The sequence below is a fragment of the Podarcis pityusensis genome, assembly GCF_964106645.2.
Source record: "Podarcis pityusensis genome assembly, chromosome: 1".
In the NCBI taxonomy this organism is placed as follows: Eukaryota; Metazoa; Chordata; class Lepidosauria; order Squamata; family Lacertidae; genus Podarcis; species Podarcis pityusensis.
This window is the reverse complement of record NC_138028.1, coordinates 35,927,189-35,950,890: the sequence shown is the minus strand read 5'-3', so window position 1 is coordinate 35,950,890 and position 23,702 is coordinate 35,927,189. Positions and strand designations below refer to the sequence as shown.

Below are 23,702 nucleotides of genomic sequence, written 5' to 3'. Positions count from 1 at the left end.
GAGGAAAGAGGAATCAGTAAGAGCAATCACCTCCCCGTTCTCTCAGAGCAGAACTCTGGACTGAACCTAACTGTGATTATTTTAACTTACTCTTGTTTTTCTCTTGTAAGTCACCCCAAAAAACCTCTGGTAGTGATAGTATTTATGTATGCATAAACAAAACAAAATGCTGGTTTAGAGGCTTAGAATGGTGGAGGGGGTAAGCTGGCAGTCTCTTGTTGCTGAATAAAATACCCATCAGAACTTGGGATGGAAGCGCAATAAGGTATGCAATAAGGCTTTAATGGCAAGAGCTGTTGTTTCCAGCTGTTTGGACCTCTATAGTGGCAGCAAATGCTTGCACTAAAACTGCCTCCTATTTTGGATCCCATTGGATTTTTTAAAAATGGCAGTGGCTTGAATATTAAGTTTTTAACGAAAATGTATAAACTGCTTGTGCATATTTTCTAAAAAATCAAAGTAAAGCTTCAGTTACTTATAAAACATGATTATAATACACTTATAAAACATGATTATAATACACAAACCAATGAAAACAAATATGCATGAAAGCATCATTAATTAAAACAAACATAAAATCAAGAAAATGTTTAGAACAAATTTCACTACATCATGTGTCTTGCTGGAGCATAAAAATGTTCAGCAGGTGTCTTAAACTGTATAATAAAGGCACATGCTTAAAGTCAACAACCAGGGAGTTTCAAAGCAAAGGTGCTGCCATACTGTTATCCATTGCTCCTCTTTAGTTAGGCTTGTAATTGCAGGTACTGGACAGATAAGCACTTAGATTAGACTTATTGGAGAGTCACACTTCAATTCCAGAGGGATCTTGAGATGCATATGGCATGCAAGCAAGCCAGCTGGCATGCAAGCTACCCACTTCAGATCCAGAGAGGTAGCAATGAAAAACAGAAATAAGATCCCTTGCCAAAAAAGCTCCCGTCTCCCATCACAGAGAAGCAACTTATCTGTGGATGTACTTCTAATTAGCCGTTTTAAAAGAAAATCTTTTGCTTGGCAAGGCCAAATGGGTTTCACTTCCATTGTTCAGAAATACAAGGCTCAGATTTTTTTCCCCCCTCACTGACAAAGCTGCAATGTCTGTGGGAAAGTGGTGAGCTATGGTAATCTGCCAATTTAAACTAATACCACGCCAGGATGAGGTTATGGAAGTTTGAGTCTTTTAAAAGAATTTCACCAGCTCTTAAAGACACGGAGAGAAACTCCATGAATTCAGAAAACATTAAGCGACTTCCTCAGACGAGAATTCCCCCATCTCTCTTAGTTCAGTCTATTATCAAGAGCAGTGTTAATTTCTCTATTTAAGAAACAGTAATTGTTAATGTTTTAATTCTTTCAATGACCTCGTGTTTTTGTTTTTAAAAAATCAATTCACTGAGGATTATAGTCTGACCAAAACTAAGGAACATCACACTGAAGCTTACCCGAGAGTAAGTGCCTTTGAAAACAATGGGGCTTACATGCCAGTAAATATACTTGATTGTGCTGTTAGTTATATATGAAGAATAGAACTCAACACTCTGTAAAAATGATTTATCAGTGTAGCTAAATGATACATGGATGGAATAAAAAATCTTAGATCTGGTGCACTCAGTGGTCTAATACATTGAAATGGACCAACCAGTCATTTGAAATATTCCAGGTTTTTCAACACTTTCTTCATCATGCACAAATATTCCCTGCAGTGAGGAACAGGCTGTTAAAAAAAATGTTGTCTATAGCTGTATCAAACAGTTAATTATGCCTTTGCACTGAATACCAGGACCAAGGTTCAAATAATTACCTTTCCTTTGCAATGTGGAATTCCTAAAGGACACATTCTGACAGCTCCCAGTAGGGCAGCAACAGCAAAACTGTAGCCAGTCACTGCTTCTGGGGAGGATTTGAGTGCTGTGAGCCGCTCGATACAGCGATCCAGAAGTGGCGAGAGAAAGCAGGGCAGTGCCACAGCAATGCAGCGCAAACACCATGCTGCTGCCAGCTGAACTGAAATACTGGGGTGGATAATAATGGACACCACTGCATCCAAAACCCCTGGAAAGTCAGAAATGTTAAAAAATCAGCACAGCAAATTTTCAGGAACGGTAACTGAGCTAGATTCACAACTGACTTCTGAACACACGAATGAACACCATACTAAGTAATTCTAGGATGCTTCATATCATAAATTCTAGGATGTTTCATCTTGCTCTTGACCATGTAACTGCTAGTTTTCTCATCAAGCTCAGAAACTTCAAATATTTTAATTATCTTTTTTTCCTGTTTTCTCCTGCTCTTGGTCAAGCCATCTCATTTTCTCTCTACGTACACTATCAAAAAAAATTGTTCACTGTCTTTTGGCTTCCTGCATTGACTACTGGCGCAACATTCATCTGATATGATGGTCCCATATTATAATTTTCTGCTCATTCCTTTACTCTTTTAATTGCCATCCCATCGTCCCTCATCTTCATTTAAGCTTCCTGTACTTACTTTCAAACTGTTCCACAGTCGATATTCTCTCCCTGTAGCCTCTTGCCTGCTACCTAGATACTAAAGGATCCAATCTTCTAATTATATGTAAGATTACTCTCTCTTTTATTTGCCCTTTCACTTGCAGCTCCCTATCACTCAGATGTTCTACCTAACACCCACTTTTCCTTTATGATCGCATCGAAACACACACACACCCTTTCAGGTGTTTTCCCACGGACACTCCTTCCCCTTTTACCCTGCTTTCCTCTTGAAAAAGTCTAATCTTTGATTAGATTATAAACCTGGAGGAACACCTACCAACCACAATTTCTATACAGGGCATAGTGACTTTAAGGTGCTTTCTAACTAATAAACATTATTATTACATAACACTATTGTCGTGTTGTACAAAGCTAAGTTACCTTTAGTAGAGGAAATAATTCTGAGAAACTTGTCACAATTGCAACAATTCAACTTCAGAGTCTGCTGTGAGTAGTGAACAGCTCTTTTCTCATTATATTTCTTTAAAATACTCTTTTTGTAAGATGTGCAGCCAAGTTCTAACATTTTATTTAATTAGAAACAAGTATCGCTATTTTCAGATAACAGTTACTCCTAAGTAAATGCAAATAGGTTAAGGCCTAAATAATGGTTATATAGAGAATATACCTATTTTAACTAAGAGCCAGAGTATTTTGTGTCCTACATACGGTTTAAGAACACAGAGTAATGAACTTCAAATCTGTGTTGTTGTTATTTCTATGCCACTCATCTGACTTCAAACAAATTATAAAACCACAGGAAAACATCAAACATTAAAATCTTCCCTAGACTTCCCTTCGTATGTCTTCCAAAAGTCAGATAGCTGTTTATTTTCTTGACATCTAACAGGAGGTCTTTCCACAGATTCCCACCCTCCCCTTGACAGCATGAAAACTGATTCCAAAAGCCCACTCATCACAGATCTCCTACATATTATCTGAACTAACACAGAATCTTTATCCAATAAGGATTTAAAACACACACACACACAGAGAGACAATTGGGTTTATCTGAACCTGTATTAGAACTTGCTTTAATCCTGCAGCAAGCTGGATTAGATCAAGGTACCCATAACATTTTGTTTTCTTAAACTGGTTTTTTATATAATGAGTCCAAAGTCTCAAGGATCCAAAACATACATTTCACAAAATCACAGAGAACAAAAGGTATGATCCATTACCTGTACTAGAATCTTGTAGCAGAGGTGCAGCTGTAGTGCCTAAATTCTGAATGAGGTTTCCAAGCTCTTCCAAGGAACATATAAGCATATGTTGGCTTGCTACCACATCTGTTGTACCAACACGGGTTTCCACGTTACTGTCACTCATGGCAGCATCTAGTAATATGACAGAATTGTGTTATCTTTGCTACATTAGACAAAAGAAGAGACTTAAAAGACTAGGAGGAGATGGCTGGTACATCGACCATATCTAATACAGTTTTGCAGTAAAAGCGGGGCTCCATGAAAACACTGACGGCAGGAGACATTGAGTAGCAAAAAAACAAAGATCAGCTGACAACCAACTTTGCAGATATTCTCTGTACCTGCCCATGTGTAGAGGAAAATAGGCATGTGCTTGTTAAAAGAGTATGGGAGACAATATTTCGATGTCATGTTGTGGCAAACATATAGGCCCAAATCCAGAGAACGTTACTCACACGGAAGGACAGCTGAAATTAATGAGTCAAAGCTAACTTACCCTATTGATTTTAATGGCATGATTAACTTCCTCTGAATTTGGGCCCAAGTCAATTGAGAAGAAAAAGTAGGTAGAAGGGCACTTCAGTCAATGAACTGGTGTGCACATAAGACTCTCCCAATTGCTTAGCCATGGAAGCAGTTCGTGGAATCCCACATTCCATTCTCACAGTCCCTTCCCTTTCAAGTGTGAATAGTCCTTACTGCTAGTACCAATCTTAACCACATTTAAGTCAAAGAAAAGTTGGCAATTAACCATTATTTGAATCAAGGGTTTGAAGCCAATTTCAAAATTCTGATTAACAGTAAGCCCTGGTTAAGCAAGTCACCTCCATATCCTGATTCAGAACCAAGCAGTGGCCTGAATATTCTCCGTTTTGAAACCTATATATCTGAGTAGCAATGAGTGGCTGGGGGCCCATACGCTCCCAGAGGCCCTGTCTTCTCATATTTGCCCCTGAAGAATGTAAAACTGGTACTGCAGACAGTAAGTAAGCAGGACTTGAAGTCATCACCTATCAAGTGGTTGTCAGTGCCTTCAAGCCCACTGGATTGTCATAATCTAGATTCCAGCATTTCTGACACAACGTTCATAGATGCAGTGTACAAACACAAACCTCCCATTCTGAGAGAGACTAATGGACCATATGGTTATTTTATCTTGATGAAGACTAGCTTGATGCCACAGGGAAGTTCATAACCAATGAATATGTGCATGATTCCCACACCTGTGGAAAATCCTCAACAGCTAGAAGTCAGTCATACACAATAAGGTAAAAAGTAAAGATAAAGGACCACTGGACAGCTAAGTCCAGTCAAAAGCAATTATGGGGCTGCGGTGCTCATCTCGCTTTCAGGCCGAGGGAGCCGGTGTTTGTCCACAGACAGCTTTCTGGGTCATGTGGCCAGCATGACTAAACCGCTACTGGCGCACGGAGGACTGTGATGGAAGCCAGAGCGCACAGAAACGCTGTTTACCTTCCCGCCGCAGTGGTACCTATATCTACTTGCACTAGCATGCTTTCAAACTGCTAGGTTGGCAGGAGCTGGGACAAAGCAACAGGAGCTCACGCCGTCACGGGGATTCGAACAGCTGAGCTTCTGATTGGCAAGCCCAAGAGGCTCCGTGGTTTAGACCACAGTGCCACCCGTGTCCCTGGTACACAACATGCAGTTCTGACTCCCATGGCGCTTAGTCAGTCATCAGACTTACCTTCCACATAATAACCCTAACCTAAATTATGGAGATGGGACGCGGGTGGCGCTGTGGGTTAAACCACAGAGCCTAGGACTTGCTGATCAGAAGGTCAGTGGTTCGAATCCCCACAACGGGGTGAGCTCCCGTTGCTCGGTCCCAGCTCCTGCCCACCTAGCAGTTCGAAAGCATGTCAAAGTGCAAGTAGATAAATAGGTACCGCTCCGGCTGGAAGGTAAACGGCATTTCTGTGCGCTGCTCTGGTTCGCCAGAAGCGGCTTAGTCATGCTGGCCACATGACCCGGAAGCTGTATGCCGGCTCCCTCGGCCAATAAAGCGAGATGAGCGCCGCAACCCCAGAGTCGGTCACGACTGGACCAAATGGTCACGGATCCCTTTACCTTTAAATTATGGAGAAATATTAAAGGAACTCACAGGTATTTTAATTATTATTCTGAAATGAATCCCAAAGGGCCATGTGGATTTTTCTTTCAGATAAGGCATCGCTGGAGATGCAAACAGTACTGCATAGCCTTCATGAGCAGATTAGGAAATGATACAAAGTACTAGTGAAAAGGAGGGGGAAGGGAGAGCACATAATCTTGTTAGTCCCATACCCACAACTTTCTTCAGCTTCCAGATGGCTTGACAAATCTCCTTGGCAGTTGCAATTTGAGCTTTCCCCCCAAGAAGGCCTCCTACTGTAGCTCGGAGGATAAATGAAATACAGCGGCGGCGACAGATAGCGTCCATCTGAGTCTGAATAGCTTTAGGGTGAGACTGGGAAACGAGGTCCAGAACATGGGAAAGCAAGGCAGAAAAATTCCTTTCAAGCCACTGCCCTCCCAGCGTGGAGATAAATACCACATATGCCTGAAAGAGATTTGATTAAAATGCAATGTTTTTACATCAAAATCTTCTCAAAAATATAATGCAGTATGAAAGAAGTCATAAAGGCTACCATTAAATAATATTAACAGGACACCAAAATAATTTTGTTAATATTTTTTAAGACAACATGTTTCCAGCTTCATTATGTGAAGTAAGGTGGAAACAAACTGGCTTTTAGTCATCTAAGTCAAATTTAGATGCTATGTTGGGGGCAAAAACTGCTTTAAATTAAACCAGTAGCGACAAAGCAGCTAGTTCATTCAGCCTCTTCCTCTCTTATATTTAATAGCAGAAGAAGAGAACAAGAGAAACAGCTGTTACTTGTTATGTAAACTGTTGCATTTGGCATCAGTATGCAAGAACTTCCAGACATTTAATATTCTGCATGTAGCACCCACATTTAGTGCAAAATGAAATTTAAGAATTATTAGGTTACAATAAACTACACACTTGTGGGAATTAGGGCATTTTTACCCTCACCCTACAGGTTTTATTTTTTAAATGTTTGCCATGACTGGACTATTCCTCCTTATTACAAATGAATTTTAACTGTTTGCAACTTAATGAATCAGAACAGAAGGGAAGAATATAGAGAGCCCTTATTCTGAAGAAAAAATTATCTTACTGGGTATCAACTTCTACTCAATGCAGTTAATAGGTCAACCTCATAAATACTACATCCACATTGAGAATCACATTGGGAAGAAACACACCCAGAAAGAAAATCAGTGTTGCACAATGCTGACTGTCCTATCAGCACAAGCATTGCAGAATGTCAGATAGAATTATCCACCTCTCCTCCTCCTGAGCATTGTTTTCAGGGTTCTCCTGCACCCCAAAACAATTTCGGGGTCATGGGGGGAAAGAAAACCCATTGCATAAGTGGAAGCCCTCACACAGGACTTTTGGTGACAGGACTCATTAGGTGTATCCCCCCCAATATATTGAATTAGTTACGAGAGAGTTATTTTATGGCAATCTAACTTTAGAATTAAAAAAAAACAAACAGGTTTCAACATTATTTTATTTGAGCATAGAGAAAAGAATAAAAAGTAGTTGGAGGACAAGATCTTTTGTAGTTTAGCTGAATACATTTTCTAAGCATAATCCCTTCAGGCTTTAGACATGAAAACACAATTATTTTTCTTCAAAAACGTGCGGCAGAAACAGCCCTAAAATAATTTTCCTGAGTAGCCTGCTACAGGTTCTGGACTTCCATGTATGATGGAATTGTTTAAAGAAGAAACTGTAGCTTTATTTTTATTTTAGTTAGGGTATTTTGAAGGGACAGCTGGCCTCACCATGCAGCAGGGTGCATTTGCTTGTTGGACGGTATGGGGAGAAGAGAAGGAATGAATTAGTGTTTCAATAATACAGCAAGATTTTTTAAAGCATATGCCCTACTGGGGAGGGGATTTGGGTGTCACTTCATACTGGCACCCTATGAAGGGCAATCAATTAACAGATGGCAAAGAATTAATCCCCTCCCCAATACCGGATTTGCATTTATGTCACAAAAATCCTCAGCTCTACTGACTCTGTAACAAAAAGTCTCAGAGACTAAATTGCTAAATATGAAACTGCTCTGAGATTAGTTAGTTCTCTCTGCCATGGCTCTCTGTCCTTGACAGCCACTGATCCGAAAAAATGTGAAAGATGTGTTATTTTAGTTGCTTTATTAATGCTTAATCAAGGAACAAGTTCTTTCAGACATCAGCTAAGAGCAATTACATGTTTGTGGGAAACCAGTCAGGCTCATGGTTTGTTTCTCACACAGATCACAAGTGAAAGCCAAGGTTTTAGAGAGAAACAAATCATGAGCCCAGGTTCAGATGAGGCAACAAGTCAGACCATGCCTGGTTTCCTGGCAGTGCAGCAGCAGCAAGTGAAGGAGGAGCAAAGCTCCTGCGATTTCAGCAGCATGCACAAGCGCACTGCTCATTCACATCAAGCCATAGTTTATTTTAACTAAGGTTTAATGTGACACGCGAACCAGATCACAGAGAAGGCCTCACCATTGCAAGCTGCAGAATATAATAGCTCTTAAACGAAGGCAGAAGGGTTTTTGAATGTTAAGAAACATTTTTTTAAAAAACATGAAAAGACAATGAACTAACTCAAACATTATGAAAGAAAATTATAAATAAACATTAAAATAATTTCATTATTAGCAAATTAATTTCTCTTTCAAAAAGAGAAATAAGCACCATTAGCATCCAAGTAAAACACTGGGAAATATTAGAAGACAAGTAATTAGTCTTCTGTATAAGCCTGTAAAATATTAACATGTAAAATCAATTAACTAGTTCAATACTTTCACAGAAAAACAAAGCAAAAAACAAAAACAAAATAGTAACTTTTACAATATATAACATAATCAAACCTGAGTGACTCCAACTCTAACATCCCTGCTGACCGAGCTTGTCCCTTTCAGAATATCACCACTGGCTCGTAGAAATCCTGTACTTCCCCGAAGGAAACCTGTACCCAGAAGTTCCAAGGCTTCTTCAAATGAGATCTTGCGAACATTTTGTCTGGCAGATGCTTTTTCAATGAGGGGGAAAATGCATCCACATTTATTTATTAGATTCTACTGTGTAACAACAAAGTCTCAGGTATCATAACTAAACTTAAACATTCAGTTCATACGACATAGTTATTGGGTTAAAGGTCTGAAGTTCAGTCTAATCCTGTGAACATTTATCTGAAGTACATCTTAATTCATTGGACTTTCAAGTATGCACAGAGGATCATGGCGTATGTGTTTGAGCCTTATGTAACCACCTTGAAAAACCATGGATACCACCTTGAGCTCCTTGGAAGATAAAGGAGGTATATAAATGTAATAAATAAAACAAAATGTGATGAAGTTATTAGTGTTCACTGGAGACACTGGCTGAAGGCACATATGGCTAAATATCAACGGACATAAGCTTTGGGAGGAATACACACAGTTGTCAGTGCATGCACTCACAGGAACATTTTCGTTTGGTTTCCTGGATGAGGAAGATGGCTTAGCAAGGCTTATAAACAGTATAATTCCTGATCTAGGTAAACTACAAGGTTGTTGTTTATTTTTACTACAGTACGTAATGGAAGAGATGAGTGAAAGCAAACACATTTTACTGGTAGTTTCAGGCTTAGAAAAAAATACTATTCATTTCCAAATTTATCTAAGGGGAGCAGCAGGCCTAGAAGTAAAACTTCATTGGACGAATCACGAATCATTCTAAGTGTTATTGAAATGAGAATGGAGCACATTAAAAGAATCCAAGTTGGATCAGTTGTCCACTAAGGAGTGCTTCGATTAGGAACAGGCTCTTCAAGTTGAAACATGACTTAACAGTCAGTCCTCCTCTATATTAACAGCCATTTTTCTCTCTTTCCTTCTGTTATTCCCTGCCTTGTCTGCCTTGGGTCTTTATCCACAGTGATGCCCATTTTGCAACACGATAGATCATGCCACGGATAAACTGTTATAGATTTATTTACATCTATAATTGACCTCTTTAGCTACAGCTAAATGCATCATACGTATATTTCTCTCATTTAGGCCTTAGAAGCATCTCTTAGAATAAGTTAGCCATCTGAAGTCAGTTTCCAGTTGTCAACTGGAAGTACAGATGTGGTCAGGTTTACGGGTGGGTTTGTATAAGAATGGAAAAGTACAAGCACCAATCTTGCTGAAACACTCAGCACACATCTGATTTCTAGGCAGTAGGGCAAAGTCACATGGGGAGAAAGCTCAGACAGTGAGCCAATGGGGTACTGCACTTGAGGTACACCACCTTGTACGGATGCCAAGGTTTTAAAAACTAGAGAAGTGTGCTCAGGGTGTGTGTGTGTGTGTGTGTGTGTGAGAGAGAGAGAGAGAGAGAGAGAGAGAGAGAGAGAGACAGACAGACAGACAGAGAGGTCTTTAGGACTGAAGCCCTGCTCCTATCGGAATGAGTTTGAGAGTATGGGCTGACAGAACACCATTGCTACTTTTAATTTCTACTACCCTGAGAATGCAAGAAACATATGTTTTGTTTCTTCTTTCTATGTTTGTGTGAAGCTGTGCGAATGTCTCTTTCAAATGAAGCTATTGTTAAATCCCAACCGTATATGTTCTGATTGCATTTTAATTCCAGCAAGTGACCGAAACCTTCACATGGCAGGGGGGATCATATACAATATATTGTCATTTGTTAAAACCACATCTATTTTTAAGGCTGTTCACTATTTACTGCAGTTTGCCAATAATTTCTACATTACAGCCCTGTTTAGGGAAGTTTTTAGTGACTGATGTTTTAATGTATTTTTATTCTTCTGTTGGAAACCGCCCAGAGTGGCTGGGGAAACCCAGCCAGATAGGTGGGGTATAAATAATTTTATTCTTATTCTTATTCTTATTATTTTCTCACATCGACATAGGAAGAAAGAAACCCTAATAAATTTACCTGTGCCGCCTTGTTTAGATGTTACAGCACTCACTAATACACTGCCTAAAAGCTTAGAAACAGCAATTCGTACACCATAATTCGACCCTTCAAATGACTTAAAACACAGAGTTACAACACTATCCAGGTCTGTACTCCACATAAAACTTGCTTCGCTCTGCAGTTCAAGAAGACACTATACAAAACAAAAACAGGGAAACAAGAAAAGAAATAGGTTCAGTCTTTTTTGCACAAGTACAATGCAATGAACTGTGGAGTGTCTTCTGCCAGCTTAAGCTGGTGGTCCAACTACTGCCCTTATCTAAGCAAGGATAACCTGGCTAAAGTAATCATGTTCTGCTGATCTCAAGATTGCACTACTGGAATGTGTTTTATACAGAGCTGACTTTGAAAATGGTTCAGAAGCTTCGATTAGTGCAGAATGTGGCTACACAACCATTGACAGGTATGAGGCAAGCAAATCAATTTGTTTGTGGGGGTTTTTGAATTCTTGTATGTTGTAAAATCAATTACCGTATTTTTCCGTGTGTAAGACTAGGTTTTTTTTCCTAAAAAATAATGTCAAAAGGTTGGGGGCGTCTTATACACGGATACAACTCCCTCCATTTTCTTAAATCAGGGGGCGTCTTATACATGGGGGCATCTTATAGACGGAAAAATAAATTTATTTATTTTTTTAAATGAAAGGACTTCAACTTCACTGGTGTACATTATTTTAAAGTATTCTAAACATGGCAGGGTGATCCACTTTGGCGACAAGATATTCAACACCTTCTGGGCCAGACTGCTAATACCAGTTTCTAATATATGGGAATGAATAGTAACTTCAAATCACACAAATTCAAACTGTTTTTTAAAAAATCTGTTCATGTGAATTTATACTTTGCTTATAAATTGATTGTAGACTGACCACAGGAAGGGAACTTAAGCTCCTTGAGGAAAAGGTGAGATATAAATGCAAAGGAAAAAAAGGATAAAATAATAAAAATTGACCCAATTACTAAAACATGTGCTTTTTACTCTAATCTGTGGGGCTTTATTTATACAATGGCAGTCAAGACTGCAAAATCCTACGCCCTTTTGAATTTTTTTTGGGGGGGCAGGGTTATTGGTTTGTTGTTTTTATTTTGATTACATATTTCGTGGTTTTTTATTTTGATTTTGTTCTATGAACCACCCTAAGACCTCCGGGTATAGGGCGGTATATAAATCCAATCATAATCATGATAAAAAGTACAGCTGGATAAGATGTACAAATTCTACAATACAGGTTGCACAGAAAACTGACCAAAAATACAGCCATTTATGGTGGAAAAAGCTTCCTAGCAAAAATATTACATGGATGTATTTTTTACCAATTGAATTGCAAAATGTATCAAAAATATTTTCTGTGCCGTCAGAGAGAGGGAGACAATTGATTTTCTTTTATCCTCCATTTAACATATGCAACTGTATACAGGAAGATTAATTACTAAAAACAATTAATAGGTCACTTTACCTTTGCAGCAGCACAGCGAACTGCCATTGATCTATCGGTTAAGCATGAACGGGCAGCTTTGTAAATATCTCTGTGACATGGAATAGCAGCAACTCCCAGACCTTTCAATATATTTTGCAAACTTAGCATGATCTCATACCGCCCTTGAGACTAACAAGACAAGAGAAAAAGGTCATGCGGTTTTCAACTAAAGGACATTATTTTATCTACTCATTAGTTACATTTTCATCCCATTCTTCCTTGAGCAAGTTTAGAGTAATGTTTTTAGCATTACTGAAATCATGTGAGGTAAGCTAGATTGAGAGATCTTGCCCAAGGCCCCCTTAGTGAACTTCATGGCAGGAGTGGAAACTGGAAGATTAATTATCTCACACAAACAGCAGCATTCTAGTCTCTGCACTATTCGAGATCTCAAAACCTGTAGGAGGAATACTCTTCTAAAGCAAAACAAATTTATTTATGAAGTTTGATTCAAGACTAAAGTAGCTTTGCAAGTATGTTAATGAATTAATAATATTATTTCATCTTACACAATAATTTATGTTTATTTAAAATTCATTCATCCATTCAATTTATATTCTTCTCTTCCTCCCAAAGGAGCCCTGGGCAGCAGTAGAAAGATGATTCTAAAAATATGCACCCAAAGGTAATTGTCAAGCCTCATATTCAAGCAGTACTCTCCTACTGGGAAACATTTTCTCCTAATAAATATAATGTTCTAGAAATAAGTCTTCTTTGGGCATTTTTTCCAACTGTCAACCCACCCAACTTGTTTCATGCTTCCTTACCTCTGCATTCTTCATTGCTTTAAGGATATTCCCGACAGTATCCACAAAGCTGTTGCCCAAAATTCTTCCCAGTTTTTTGTACAAATAGCCCAAACAAACCACTGCAGCACTTAAAAAACAACAACAGAGAATTGGAAAGGGGGGGAGGGATGGCAGTCAATCAACATATGTTTAACAAAATATTCTTAGTAAGTTATACGATGTCAGCATTTTATCGTGCACCGCTGAAGCTTACAATTACAAAAAGCAATTTAGCATTAAATTACTTAGGAAGTAAACAACTGTATTGCTAAATTGCATGATCAACACTTAAAAAAAAAAGCTAAACTGATTTCACAATCGTACAGAAAAGAAAAAAAATTGGATGATCCTCTTTCAAGGCAGTTCACAACTTAATGGATCTATCTGAATAAATGGATTTATCTGAATAAAGAAATAAGCCAGATGACCAGGGCAGCCGTGTTCATCTACTCTGTCACAAAACAACAACAGGAGGTCTGTGATACCTAAACCCACCCGCCCCCCAAAAAACCAGCAAAGTGACACTGGCATAAACTTTGATATCAGGCATGTCTGAAAAAGTAGGCTCTTGTCCATCCCTGTCAACATCAGTTAGCACAGCTGGATATCTGTCAGGGCACATAGCTGAAGCCCAGTTGTAGTGAGGGGGAACAACAGCCACTGTTGCTTACTGTTCTACCCTCCTGATTAGCCTTGCCATCCATTAGAGTGTGTCCAGCAAATGCGAGCAATGGTGATGGCCATAACAAGCAACAAGCCAACATAAATGGGTGTGATGGACTAGCCCATGTGGACCTGCCAATGAGCAAAGCTATGAGGCCAGAAGGATCCCAGCATGCCTTTCCTATCTCATTGGGATTGAGCTTTCTGGTCCTCATCTGAGCCTGAAGGGATTTTTCTCAGAAGGACTTCCTCCTGCTCTCTTGTCATTCCAAGACCATGTATGTGTTCTACTCCCCCTTCCAAAGCCTTCTGGGACATCCGTATCTTGTGAATTCATCTCCGTAGACCTAGCAATGATAACATTTTTCATGGCAGTCTCTGCTACCATATCAGCTCAAACTCTCTAGCTGCACCAAGGAATATGGGATCTGTTTGGACCATTCTACTCCATCACACAATTCTAGTCTCATTCCTGCAAAGGGATGTAATCAGAGAAAAGGACAGGAGGAAAGGGGAGGAAAGGCCTGTGCATAGTACAGTATAGCAAGTGGAGCCCACTATGACTCTCTTGCCTGGGTCGACAGAAACCGGAAGTCACTCCTGCTATCAGTTACAGAGCTCGTCACTTTGCTGTTTTAAAATGAAGGAGGAATATTCTAATAAGACTTCACAGGACCTTTCCAGACTTACAGTTTTGTAGGCAGATAACTTGGTGAATCATCTTTACTGCGAATAAGTTCATTGCATTTATCAATTGTTTGGTGCACAGAAAACGTGTCCCCAGTGCTATATATTATAGCAAGATTCTTGGCAATAAGCTGTCTGGCAGGAGGTCCTGGGGAACTGGTTAATAAAGATATCAGCTGTTCAACAAGCTTGCTCTGTTTTTCCTTTATATCAGCCTGAAAACAAAAAAAGAGTAAGCAGTGTGTTTATTTATTTAAATTCATATACCGCCCTTCATCACTAGATCTCTGGGCAGTTCACAGAATAAAATATAAGATAAAATACACAAGTTTGGTTTTACAGTTAGAGACAAGGCTAAGTTCAAATTGTGGTGGGGTCTGAATGTGAACATCCTCTGCTTGAAAAGCCTCGCCCCTTTCTGAACTAGGCTCAGACCCATTCAAGTCTAAGTCTGTCTCAAAATCGGATGCACACACACCACACTGCTCCTGCCATCTAGCCAACCCTTAACAGTCCCCTATCTTTGGCTAAACAACGACTTCTCCCTAGCACACACTGGTTAGGATTGTGGTCCACTTAGGGGACAAAAGTATGTAAAAAAGACAGTTTTCTCAAAATGTTATTTTATTCCAGTTGTACAATACTCACCCGGCTGGTTGCTGGCAAAAGTTTTTCCAAAAACCTCAGCCACTCGAAAACAAACTCTGCTTTCTGAAATTCGCCCAGTTGGTTATAGGCCTCTTTATTAAGCAAAAAGCTGTGAGCCAACTCCATGCCTTAAAGCGTTTCTTTCTCACTATCTGAAAGCCACTCATGAAGACACAAGACTGTAGCTAAGGGATATTAGTATTCACAGGATGAATGAAATGGAATACCTGCACAAACACAAATATATTAAATCACAGAAAGCTTAAATTTTAATGCTCAATCTTAAGAGCTTCTCCTCCAGCAAAACAAAAAAAAGTCAGAATGAGGTACAGTGATCACTTTTGCTAGAACATTTGCAACATATTGCTGTTATTTATTCAATTTACACCCCATCCTTTCTCCCAAAGGAGCCCAGGGTGACACATTTCAACTGAAACAGAACCTGTGGAACAGTCACCAGCATCATAGGTACAATTTTATAGCTGCCAAACATCTAGAAAGGATGCATAAGGTATTTTGCTTCTTCTCAGTAATGCTCATTTAGAAGACCAGGGTGCCATAAATTAATTTTCAGCATTGTTAACATCATATGCATCAGAAGAAGAGTCTGTTGGATCAGGCCAATAGCCCATCTAGTTCAGCATCCTTTTCTCACAGTAGCCAATCAAAAATGCCTATAGGAAGAAATACTGTGACAATACACCTTACTACTTTATGAGAATAAATAATTATTTGGGAGTTTCAAGAAAAACAGACAAGCAGTGGTATCACAACTCACAGAGATTTCAAGCAGCAAGTTGCATTTGCTAATAGGCCCTGACCCACACTATTGAGCAAGCACACAATTAGCAATACAGTGGTACCTCAGGTTACATACGCTTCAGGTTACAGACTCCGCTAACCCAGACATAGTGCTTCAGGTTAAGAACTTTGCTTCAGGATGAGAACAGATGAAATCGTGCGCCGACGGCGCGGCGGCAGCAGGAGGCCCCATTAGCTAAAGTGGTGCTTCAGGTTAAGAACAGTTTCAGGTTAAGTACGGACCTCCGGAACGAATTCTCATCCTGAAGTAAAGTACTTAACCCGAGGTATTATTTCTGGGTTAGTGGAGTCTGTAACCTGAAGCATATGTAACCTGAAGCGTATGTAACCTGAGGTATCACTGTACTTAACCTGAGGTACCACTGTATTGCAAAATTACATGGAAAAGGTAGCTAGGAAGGAGCAGTTAGACAGACCAGATCATGTGCTCATATTTACTGTAACATTTGCTGCACACATGAAAGTGGAATAGCTACGTTACAATAAACACCAATTCTACATGAACAAAATGTAGATCAATATACACCAACATCCTACTGCTATAAATTAAGTTTGCACCCTATTTTTAACTGCAGAATTATTCATGTCAACAACACCAGAACCATCCAGGTTAAAGATGGTTGATCACATCAGAAAGTGTTTCCAGAGATATTTCAAAAAATTATACACCCAAGGGCCGCAAGACGATGTTGAGATTAAACAATTTTTGGCAAAAAACGGATTATCTAAATTGTCACAAGAAAATAGGACAATCCTGAATTCTAAAATAACACGACAGGAGATTGAACAAGCCATCCAGAACATGCAACTCGGCAAATCTCCAGGACCAGATGGGCTGACCTCCAAGTACTATAAGGCATTAAAAGACTATTTGATACAACCCTTGATGGAGGTCAGCAATGAAATTATGGAGGGGAAGAGGGCACCGGAGTCGTGGAAGGAAGCGTTCATCACATTAATACCAAAGTCGGAAGCTGAAAAGACACAACTTAAGAACTACCGTCCCATCTCTCTTTTAAATGTGGATTACAAAATATTTGCAGACATTTTGGCAAATAGATTTAAAAAAGTTTTAAATGAAGTAATTCATAAGGACCAGGCCGGCTTTCTCCCAGGTAGACATCTGTTTGCTAATACAAGGAACATTATTGACATTTTGGAACTTTTGCAAACAGATATAAATACAAAAGCAGTTTTAATTTTTATAGACGCGGAGAAGGCCTTTGACAATATCTCCTGGAAATTTATGATGGGAAATTTAAAAGAAATGGGAGTGGGACGGGGTTTTGAGAATGGGATTGAGGCGATATATTCAGAACAGAAAGCTAAATTGATAGTTAATAATGTGGTTACAGAAGAGTTCAAAATTGAAAAAGGGACACGACAAGGTTGCCCTATTTCTCCTTTGCTATTTATTTCGGTTCTGGAAGTGCTATTGAACATGATTAGAGGGGATCGGTTGGTGGAAGGAATTCAGGTCGGTCAGAAACAATATAAATTAAAAGCTTTCGCAGATGACCTGGTTTTGACCTTGCAGAAGCCAGAGCCCAGTACGAAAAGAGTATTACAACTGATTAATGACTTTGGTCGGGTGGCTGGATTTAAACTAAACAAACAGAAAACCAAGGTTTTGGGGAAAAATTTGACTGATACAGAGTCAGAACGGTTTCAGAATGAGACGGAACTTAATGTGGTTAAAAAAGTAAAATACCTAGGGGTAAACATAACAGTAAAAAATCTAAGTCTATTTAAGGACAATTATGAAAAATGCTGGACAGAAATCAAGAGAGACTTAGATAGTTGGTCAAAATTGAAACTTTCTTTGTTAGGCCGAATTGCTGCTATCAAGATGAATGTATTGCCAAGGATGTTGTTTTTATTTCAAACACTTCAGGTTTTGGACAAAACGGAGTGCTTTCAGAAGTGGCAGAGAGATATTTCTAAGTTTGTCTGGCAGGGCAAAAAGCCCAGAATTAAGTTTAAGATATTAACCGATGCAAAACAAAGAGGGGGCTTTGCCCTGCCAGACTTAAAGTTGTATTATGAAGCCGCAGCGTTCTGCTGGCTAAAAGACTGGCTACTTCTTGAAGACACTGATGTGTTAGATTTGGAAGGGTTTAACAACGCTTTTGGATGGCATGCATATTTATGGTATGACAAGGTTAAAGCAAACAAGGCCTTTAAGAACCATATTGTCAGAAAATCACTGTTTAATGTCTGGACAAAATATAAAGACTTGCTGGAAAATAAAACACCAAGGTGGCTTTCACCTCTGGAAGCTAAGGCCCGAAAAAGACCCAATATGGAGGCTAAATGGCCAAAATATTGGGAAATATTAGAAAAGGATGGAGACAATTGGAAATTGCAGAGTTTGGAGAAAATGAAAGACAAAGTGCGAGATTGGTTACATTATGCTCAGATTAAAGAAGTTTTTAAAAATGATAAGAAACTAGGGTTCCAGGTGGAGAAATCGAAATTAGAAACAGAATTGTTAGAACCAAAGATTAAGGTACTTTCAAGGATGTATAACTTGCTGTTGAAATGGAATACACAAGATGAAACGGTTAAATCGGCTATGATAAGGTGGGCACAGGACATTGGGCATAATATCATGTTTGAGGACTGGGAGAGGTTGTGGAGTAATGGATTGAAATTTACTGCATGTAACGCTCTGAAAGAAAATGTAATGAAAATGATTTATAGATGGTATATGACCCCAGTCAAACTTGCCAAAATTTACCACCTGTCTGATAATAAGTGTTGGAAATGTAAAGAGTGTGAGGGAACGTTCTTCCACCTCTGGTGGACTTGCCCTAAAGTGAAGGCGTTCTGGGAAATGATTTATAATGAACTGAAAAAGGTATTTAAATATACCTTCACTAAGAAACCAGAGGCTTTCCTTTTGGGTATTGTCGGCCAAGGGGTGGCAAGGAAGGACCAGACATTTTTTATGTATGCAACAACAGCAGCAAGGATACTTCTCGCAAAACACTGGAAAACTCAAGATCTACCCACACTGGAAGAATGGCAGATGCAACTGATAGACTACATGGAACTGGCTGAAATGACCGGCAGAATACGTGACCTGGGAGAAGAGAGGATTGAGGAGGATTGGAAGAAATTTAAGAACTATTTACAAAAGCATTGTAATTTGAGTGAATGCTAAATAAGATGCTAGACTAAAATAACTGAGCACCACTAAATTTAGAAGTTTTTAAGAAAATAAGTAAGACTGTGAAAACTTAGCTCCTTTCGAGAATTATAAGATCATGAAATAAAGAAGGGATATAAGAATTTAAATAAGATGATAAATTGCTGACAAAATGTTACAACGATGAAAGTGGGAGCGGGAGATGTGAGGAAGTCCAAAGAAAATGTGAAACTATGTTAAGACAAATGTTACATTGTTTATTATGTTTATTTTTTACTGTAAAACCCAATAAATTGCTTTTAAAAAAAAAAAATAAAGATGGTTGATCACATCTTTTAACACACATCCCCTTGATCTGGAGACTCCAAGGACTGTGAAACACACACACACACACACACACACACACACGGACTAAAGAAAGAGCTATGCTTGAAAAATATATTCACCCAGGTTCAAATTACACCCAGAGCTAGTACTTGAGCTAGGAATACAACAGTACTGTAAATGACTCTATCTTCTGAGCATGAATCAGTTATATGACGAACCACAATTTATTTCTGCTTTCAGTTTTAATTGGAATTTATAAAGGAGGATACAAAACGCAAAATCTGGTAAGTCCCCCCCCCCTTATCAAGATACAGAGGTCAATTTATTTCCATCTGGAAGTAGATTTCCTCAGGAATACTGGTTTTGGGGTACAAATATATGTATCTTGGATCGGGCAGAGGGAACAGAAAAAATAAAAGAGGATTCTCCATAGGACACAAGGATTTCTTCTTTATTTTCTAACAGAATGAATTAGTGGAGGAAGGGAGGAATTTCTACAGCTCAGATGAGAGCTAAACATGAATGCAACTGGGCAGTCCAGTGAGATCTGATTATCTGATGTAATTCAAGAGAAAGGTCCTATTTATTATTTATACTGTTATGCTAGATGCTTTCTAAACATAGAAATAAACTCCTCTAGTGTACAATTTAAGTTATCTATAATTTACACTTAGGTTGTGATCTTTCTAAGCTCACTTAGGAAGTATTATTGAAATCCATAAGCTTAATTCCAGGTAAACACACAAGATAGACCTTTCTCATGGAATTTTGCAAATTGCTCTACATAAAAATGATGCCTATATTGCTGAAGTTATATTTCAGGGGTAGTATGGCAAAGCAAACAGATTTGTGAGCTGTGTGATTCCTGCTATTCCCCAATGCTATGCAGCTACAAGGTCCAAACTGGCACAAGTCTTTCAAAGACACAATGAGACATTTAATGCTATCCAACGTCTTAGGAATTCCAGTGGCATCTGATCCAAAATCTCCTAGCAATGTGTGTAGGCATAGCTATCTTTTTACCAGGTGCAAATGTGATTCTGCAGACATACCAAGGATTTGTTTCCACGATAGCCCGATGTACATGCCCAGTTTGCCACCTATACAATCAATTTGTCCTGCACGTATTGAAACAGTGTTTATATTTCAAACCTGAGGAGTCAGTCCTATACACTTACTTAGGAGTAAGCCCTAGTGAACAAAACGGGGTTTACTTCTGAACAGACATGAATTTGATTGTGTTGTTACATTCTAGCAAACACATGAAGATAGTAAGGAGTTTAAGTGTTGTGCGTTTGGTCTTTAACTTAAAATCTATAAATTATCTTTGATGGCTTTCCATATTACTGTCTGGATAATTTCTTCATGATTGTTTGAGTTTTCTCTTTTTTCCTGTGCATCCACAAGTACCACCGAGACTAAGTTCATCGTAAAGGTATGTCTTATGTGTCTTGTTTGTTATTACATAATTTTTGTTTATTTGAGAAATCTCAATAAAGTTTTCTGCACAGGACTGAAAAACAGCAGAGGGAAAATCTTCCTGCATCATAATGTATGTATGTAAGTACCTATGTATATTATTTATTTAAACCAAGAAACCTTTTTACTGCCAAAATCTGTAACTTGGGGGGAGGGGAAGTGTTGTGTGTATGTGCTGCAATTTCCATGCTTGCTCATATAAAGGAAACACCCTTTTTCTGACTCAGGCTGCAATCCTAACTCTGTTATCTGGTAGTAAGCCCAACTGAATTCCACAGAACTTACTTCTGAATAGACATGGCTAGGATTTCACTGTAAGAATAATTGCATACATATATAAATGACAGTGCAACTGCAACAAGGAAATAGATTGTTTATACAAGGTAATATTTTCTATTAGCGGGTGGCAGGGTATAAAAACTTCTTTCTACTGTAGAACATATACATTAATGAGTGGCATAACCTAGATAAACCCAACCTAAAGTTTCCCGCTTTCCCTGTTTCATTTTAGTGCATTCAGACTCTACATTTCTGAGATTATATCTACCAAATTGACAAACCTAACTTGAAGTTATGATTGCCTTTGCTCTTGCATTGCTTTGTAAAAATTTACTGAGTTCATCTTTACTTCTCAGGACAAGACAATGTCCAGTTCTCCATTTCCAAGCTTCAGACTTAATTGATGCTGCTTATGTTGCCAAAACTGCACCGTCCACAAGAATGGAACCCTGAGGTTTGTGGAAATACCAAAAACCTTTAGGGCAGGGAAAACATAAGGAGAGGAGCACCCAAACACCCCACTGTGGCTCACTGGCCACAGAATGCTGAGTGGCTGTTGAGGGTGGGAAAGGAGGGTCTTTGAGGAGGGTTTGGCCGACTGGCTGAAACACACTGAACAAGAGCACTCCAGCCTGCAAAAATTTGTTGCAGGTCCCACTTGTACTGTATATTCCTATTCCCATTTTGTCAGATGAAACAACATGTCGGTTCTGTTATTTGTAACTATGATAAAATAGCACTGGAAAATGTGATTGTAAAGAAATGGAATACATTCAAGGAACAGCTCCTCCTGATCTAAATGCCAAGTGCTATGTATTTTGCCTTCCTTTCACCACCTATCCCAGGGTGGACTTCAGATTGAAGCCCACAGTACAATAAAAAATATTAAATAAAACCTTTAGGTTCCTAGTCCAGCCGTCCATTTTTCTTAACATGCTTTCCATATATGGAGGCCATAAAGATTTCTTTTCAACGGCAAAGCTGTGCCTTTTTTACTTCATGTAGCAACTTTTGAACTCTCATTTGACACAGCCACATCAGCAACTAGAAACTGCTTCTGCAGCTTGGTAGATTATTTTTGCAAAGTTGTGCTTTGCTCTCTCTCCGCCTTGTTCCTCAAAGAAAGGCTGCAGTATTGCACATGTCACCATTCAAACATCACAAACAGCAGGAGCATCATTTTCTTGCTGGTATAAAATAAAGGAGGATGTAGCATTTGACTTATTAGGAGTTAACTCCTAATAAGCATCCCTCCCACCAGGCCAACCAGTCAGTAACTGGTTACCAGGCTGTACCATACAAGTCAAGAGTCAGGCAATAATACAGATAAAATGTAGGCCACTCTGAGAAATACATTGATACTGAGCCGTAGCTGCTCAAGAAGTTTCACTGACTCTACTTGGAAAATTTCAGTGTGTGAATGTAACCACCTGCTCTCTTTCACGAGAAACTTATGGTGAAAATGAAAAATGAATCCCACCTTTCCTTCAGAGTAAACTTTCCCAAACTGGCACCCTCCAGATGTTTTGGACTACAGGGATGATGGGAGCTGTAGTCCAAAACATCTGGCAGATACCAGGTTGGGCAAGGCTGCTCTAGAGAATTCATGATGGCAAAACTGGCAGTCTCCCATTCCAACGCTGACTAGACTCAACCAGTGATAACTTTAACAACGTTGTTGCATCATGTGCCTTCAGACTATACTGCTAGTCTAAATGGATACAACACACACAGAAAGATATCCACTAGGCTGCATATCACTATATATACTAGCAGAATTAATACTTAGCCACTCTCATTCTGTCTTAGACTTTACGCAACTTTGTGTTCAATACTCCCCAGTAAACCACTGAACTGTGCTGATTCTGAACATGAGGCTGCTTTCAGAAGCAGCTGCTAACTGGGAATGAGTGCTGGAACTATGTCTTCTTGGTGTTGAATCAGCTTCACTGACTCCTGATCCATTTCTGAGCTTAATTCAAAGTGGGGGTGCTCACTTTAAAAGTTTAAATACAAAGTACTTGTTGGATCATATTTTCCTATACCAGTCTGACCAATATCACCCTCAGAACTTTCCTGAGTGTGCCTCCATCTTCTAAGGTATGGAGGGTAGCAACTGGGGAGACAACCATTTCAGTGCTTTGGGAAGTTCTTCCCAGAGAAGAGTCCTCTGGCATCTATGTTGATGTCAACTTGGCACCAGGTATTTTTATTCACCCAAGCTTAGGCACTGTTTAAGTGTTATCCACAGTGTCTTAATTATGCTGAATGTTCATTTACCCTGCAGTTTTGCTGATTTTGTGCAGTTCATGTATTGTTTCTATTTTGCTAGAGTGAACCCCTCCTTCCCAGGATGTCCATGTGATGAAGGTGTAGCTAATTAATCACATAAATAAAAGCAACAGGGCATTTCCTAACGTGCACGCTCAAGATCTCTGTCTTGCTCCTTAACACACTATGCAGCTTTATACACTTGTAAGCCTCAGTGAGTTCAGCTGGGAGGAAGATTGCAAGCTTTAAGCTTTTCTACCAACCAAGTGGTTACAGGGTGGTTAAAGGGTGGGCTTTTCCAACACTTTTAATCTAGGTTGTATG

The 23,702-nt window shown here is 39.1% G+C and overlaps 1 protein-coding gene across 3 annotated transcripts in view; it reads right to left on the bottom strand.

The window, feature by feature from the left end:
- The window catches only part of HEATR5A (HEAT repeat containing 5A), a 65,372-nt gene that overhangs the window by 40,413 nt on the left and 1,257 nt on the right, over positions 1-23,702 (bottom strand). For 2 of the 3 annotated variants that reach the window (XM_080977513.1, XM_080977514.1), the window contains exons 2-10: positions 15,050-15,276; positions 14,405-14,616; positions 13,031-13,139; positions 12,243-12,392; positions 10,745-10,919; positions 8,686-8,846; positions 6,029-6,284; positions 3,698-3,853; positions 1,805-2,055 (exon numbers count right to left, since the gene is read on the bottom strand). In XM_080977513.1, coding sequence (XP_080833639.1) covers positions 1,805-2,055; positions 3,698-3,853; positions 6,029-6,284; positions 8,686-8,846; positions 10,745-10,919; positions 12,243-12,392; positions 13,031-13,139; positions 14,405-14,616; positions 15,050-15,175 — 1,596 coding nt within the window. In that variant the 5' untranslated portion in view covers positions 15,176-15,276. Of the gene's footprint in view, positions 1-1,804; positions 2,056-3,697; positions 3,854-6,028; positions 6,285-8,685; positions 8,847-10,744; positions 10,920-12,242; positions 12,393-13,030; positions 13,140-14,030; positions 14,341-14,404; positions 14,617-15,049; positions 15,277-23,702 lie in introns of those variants that run through there. The other variant, XM_080977515.1, reaches the window with a different exon arrangement.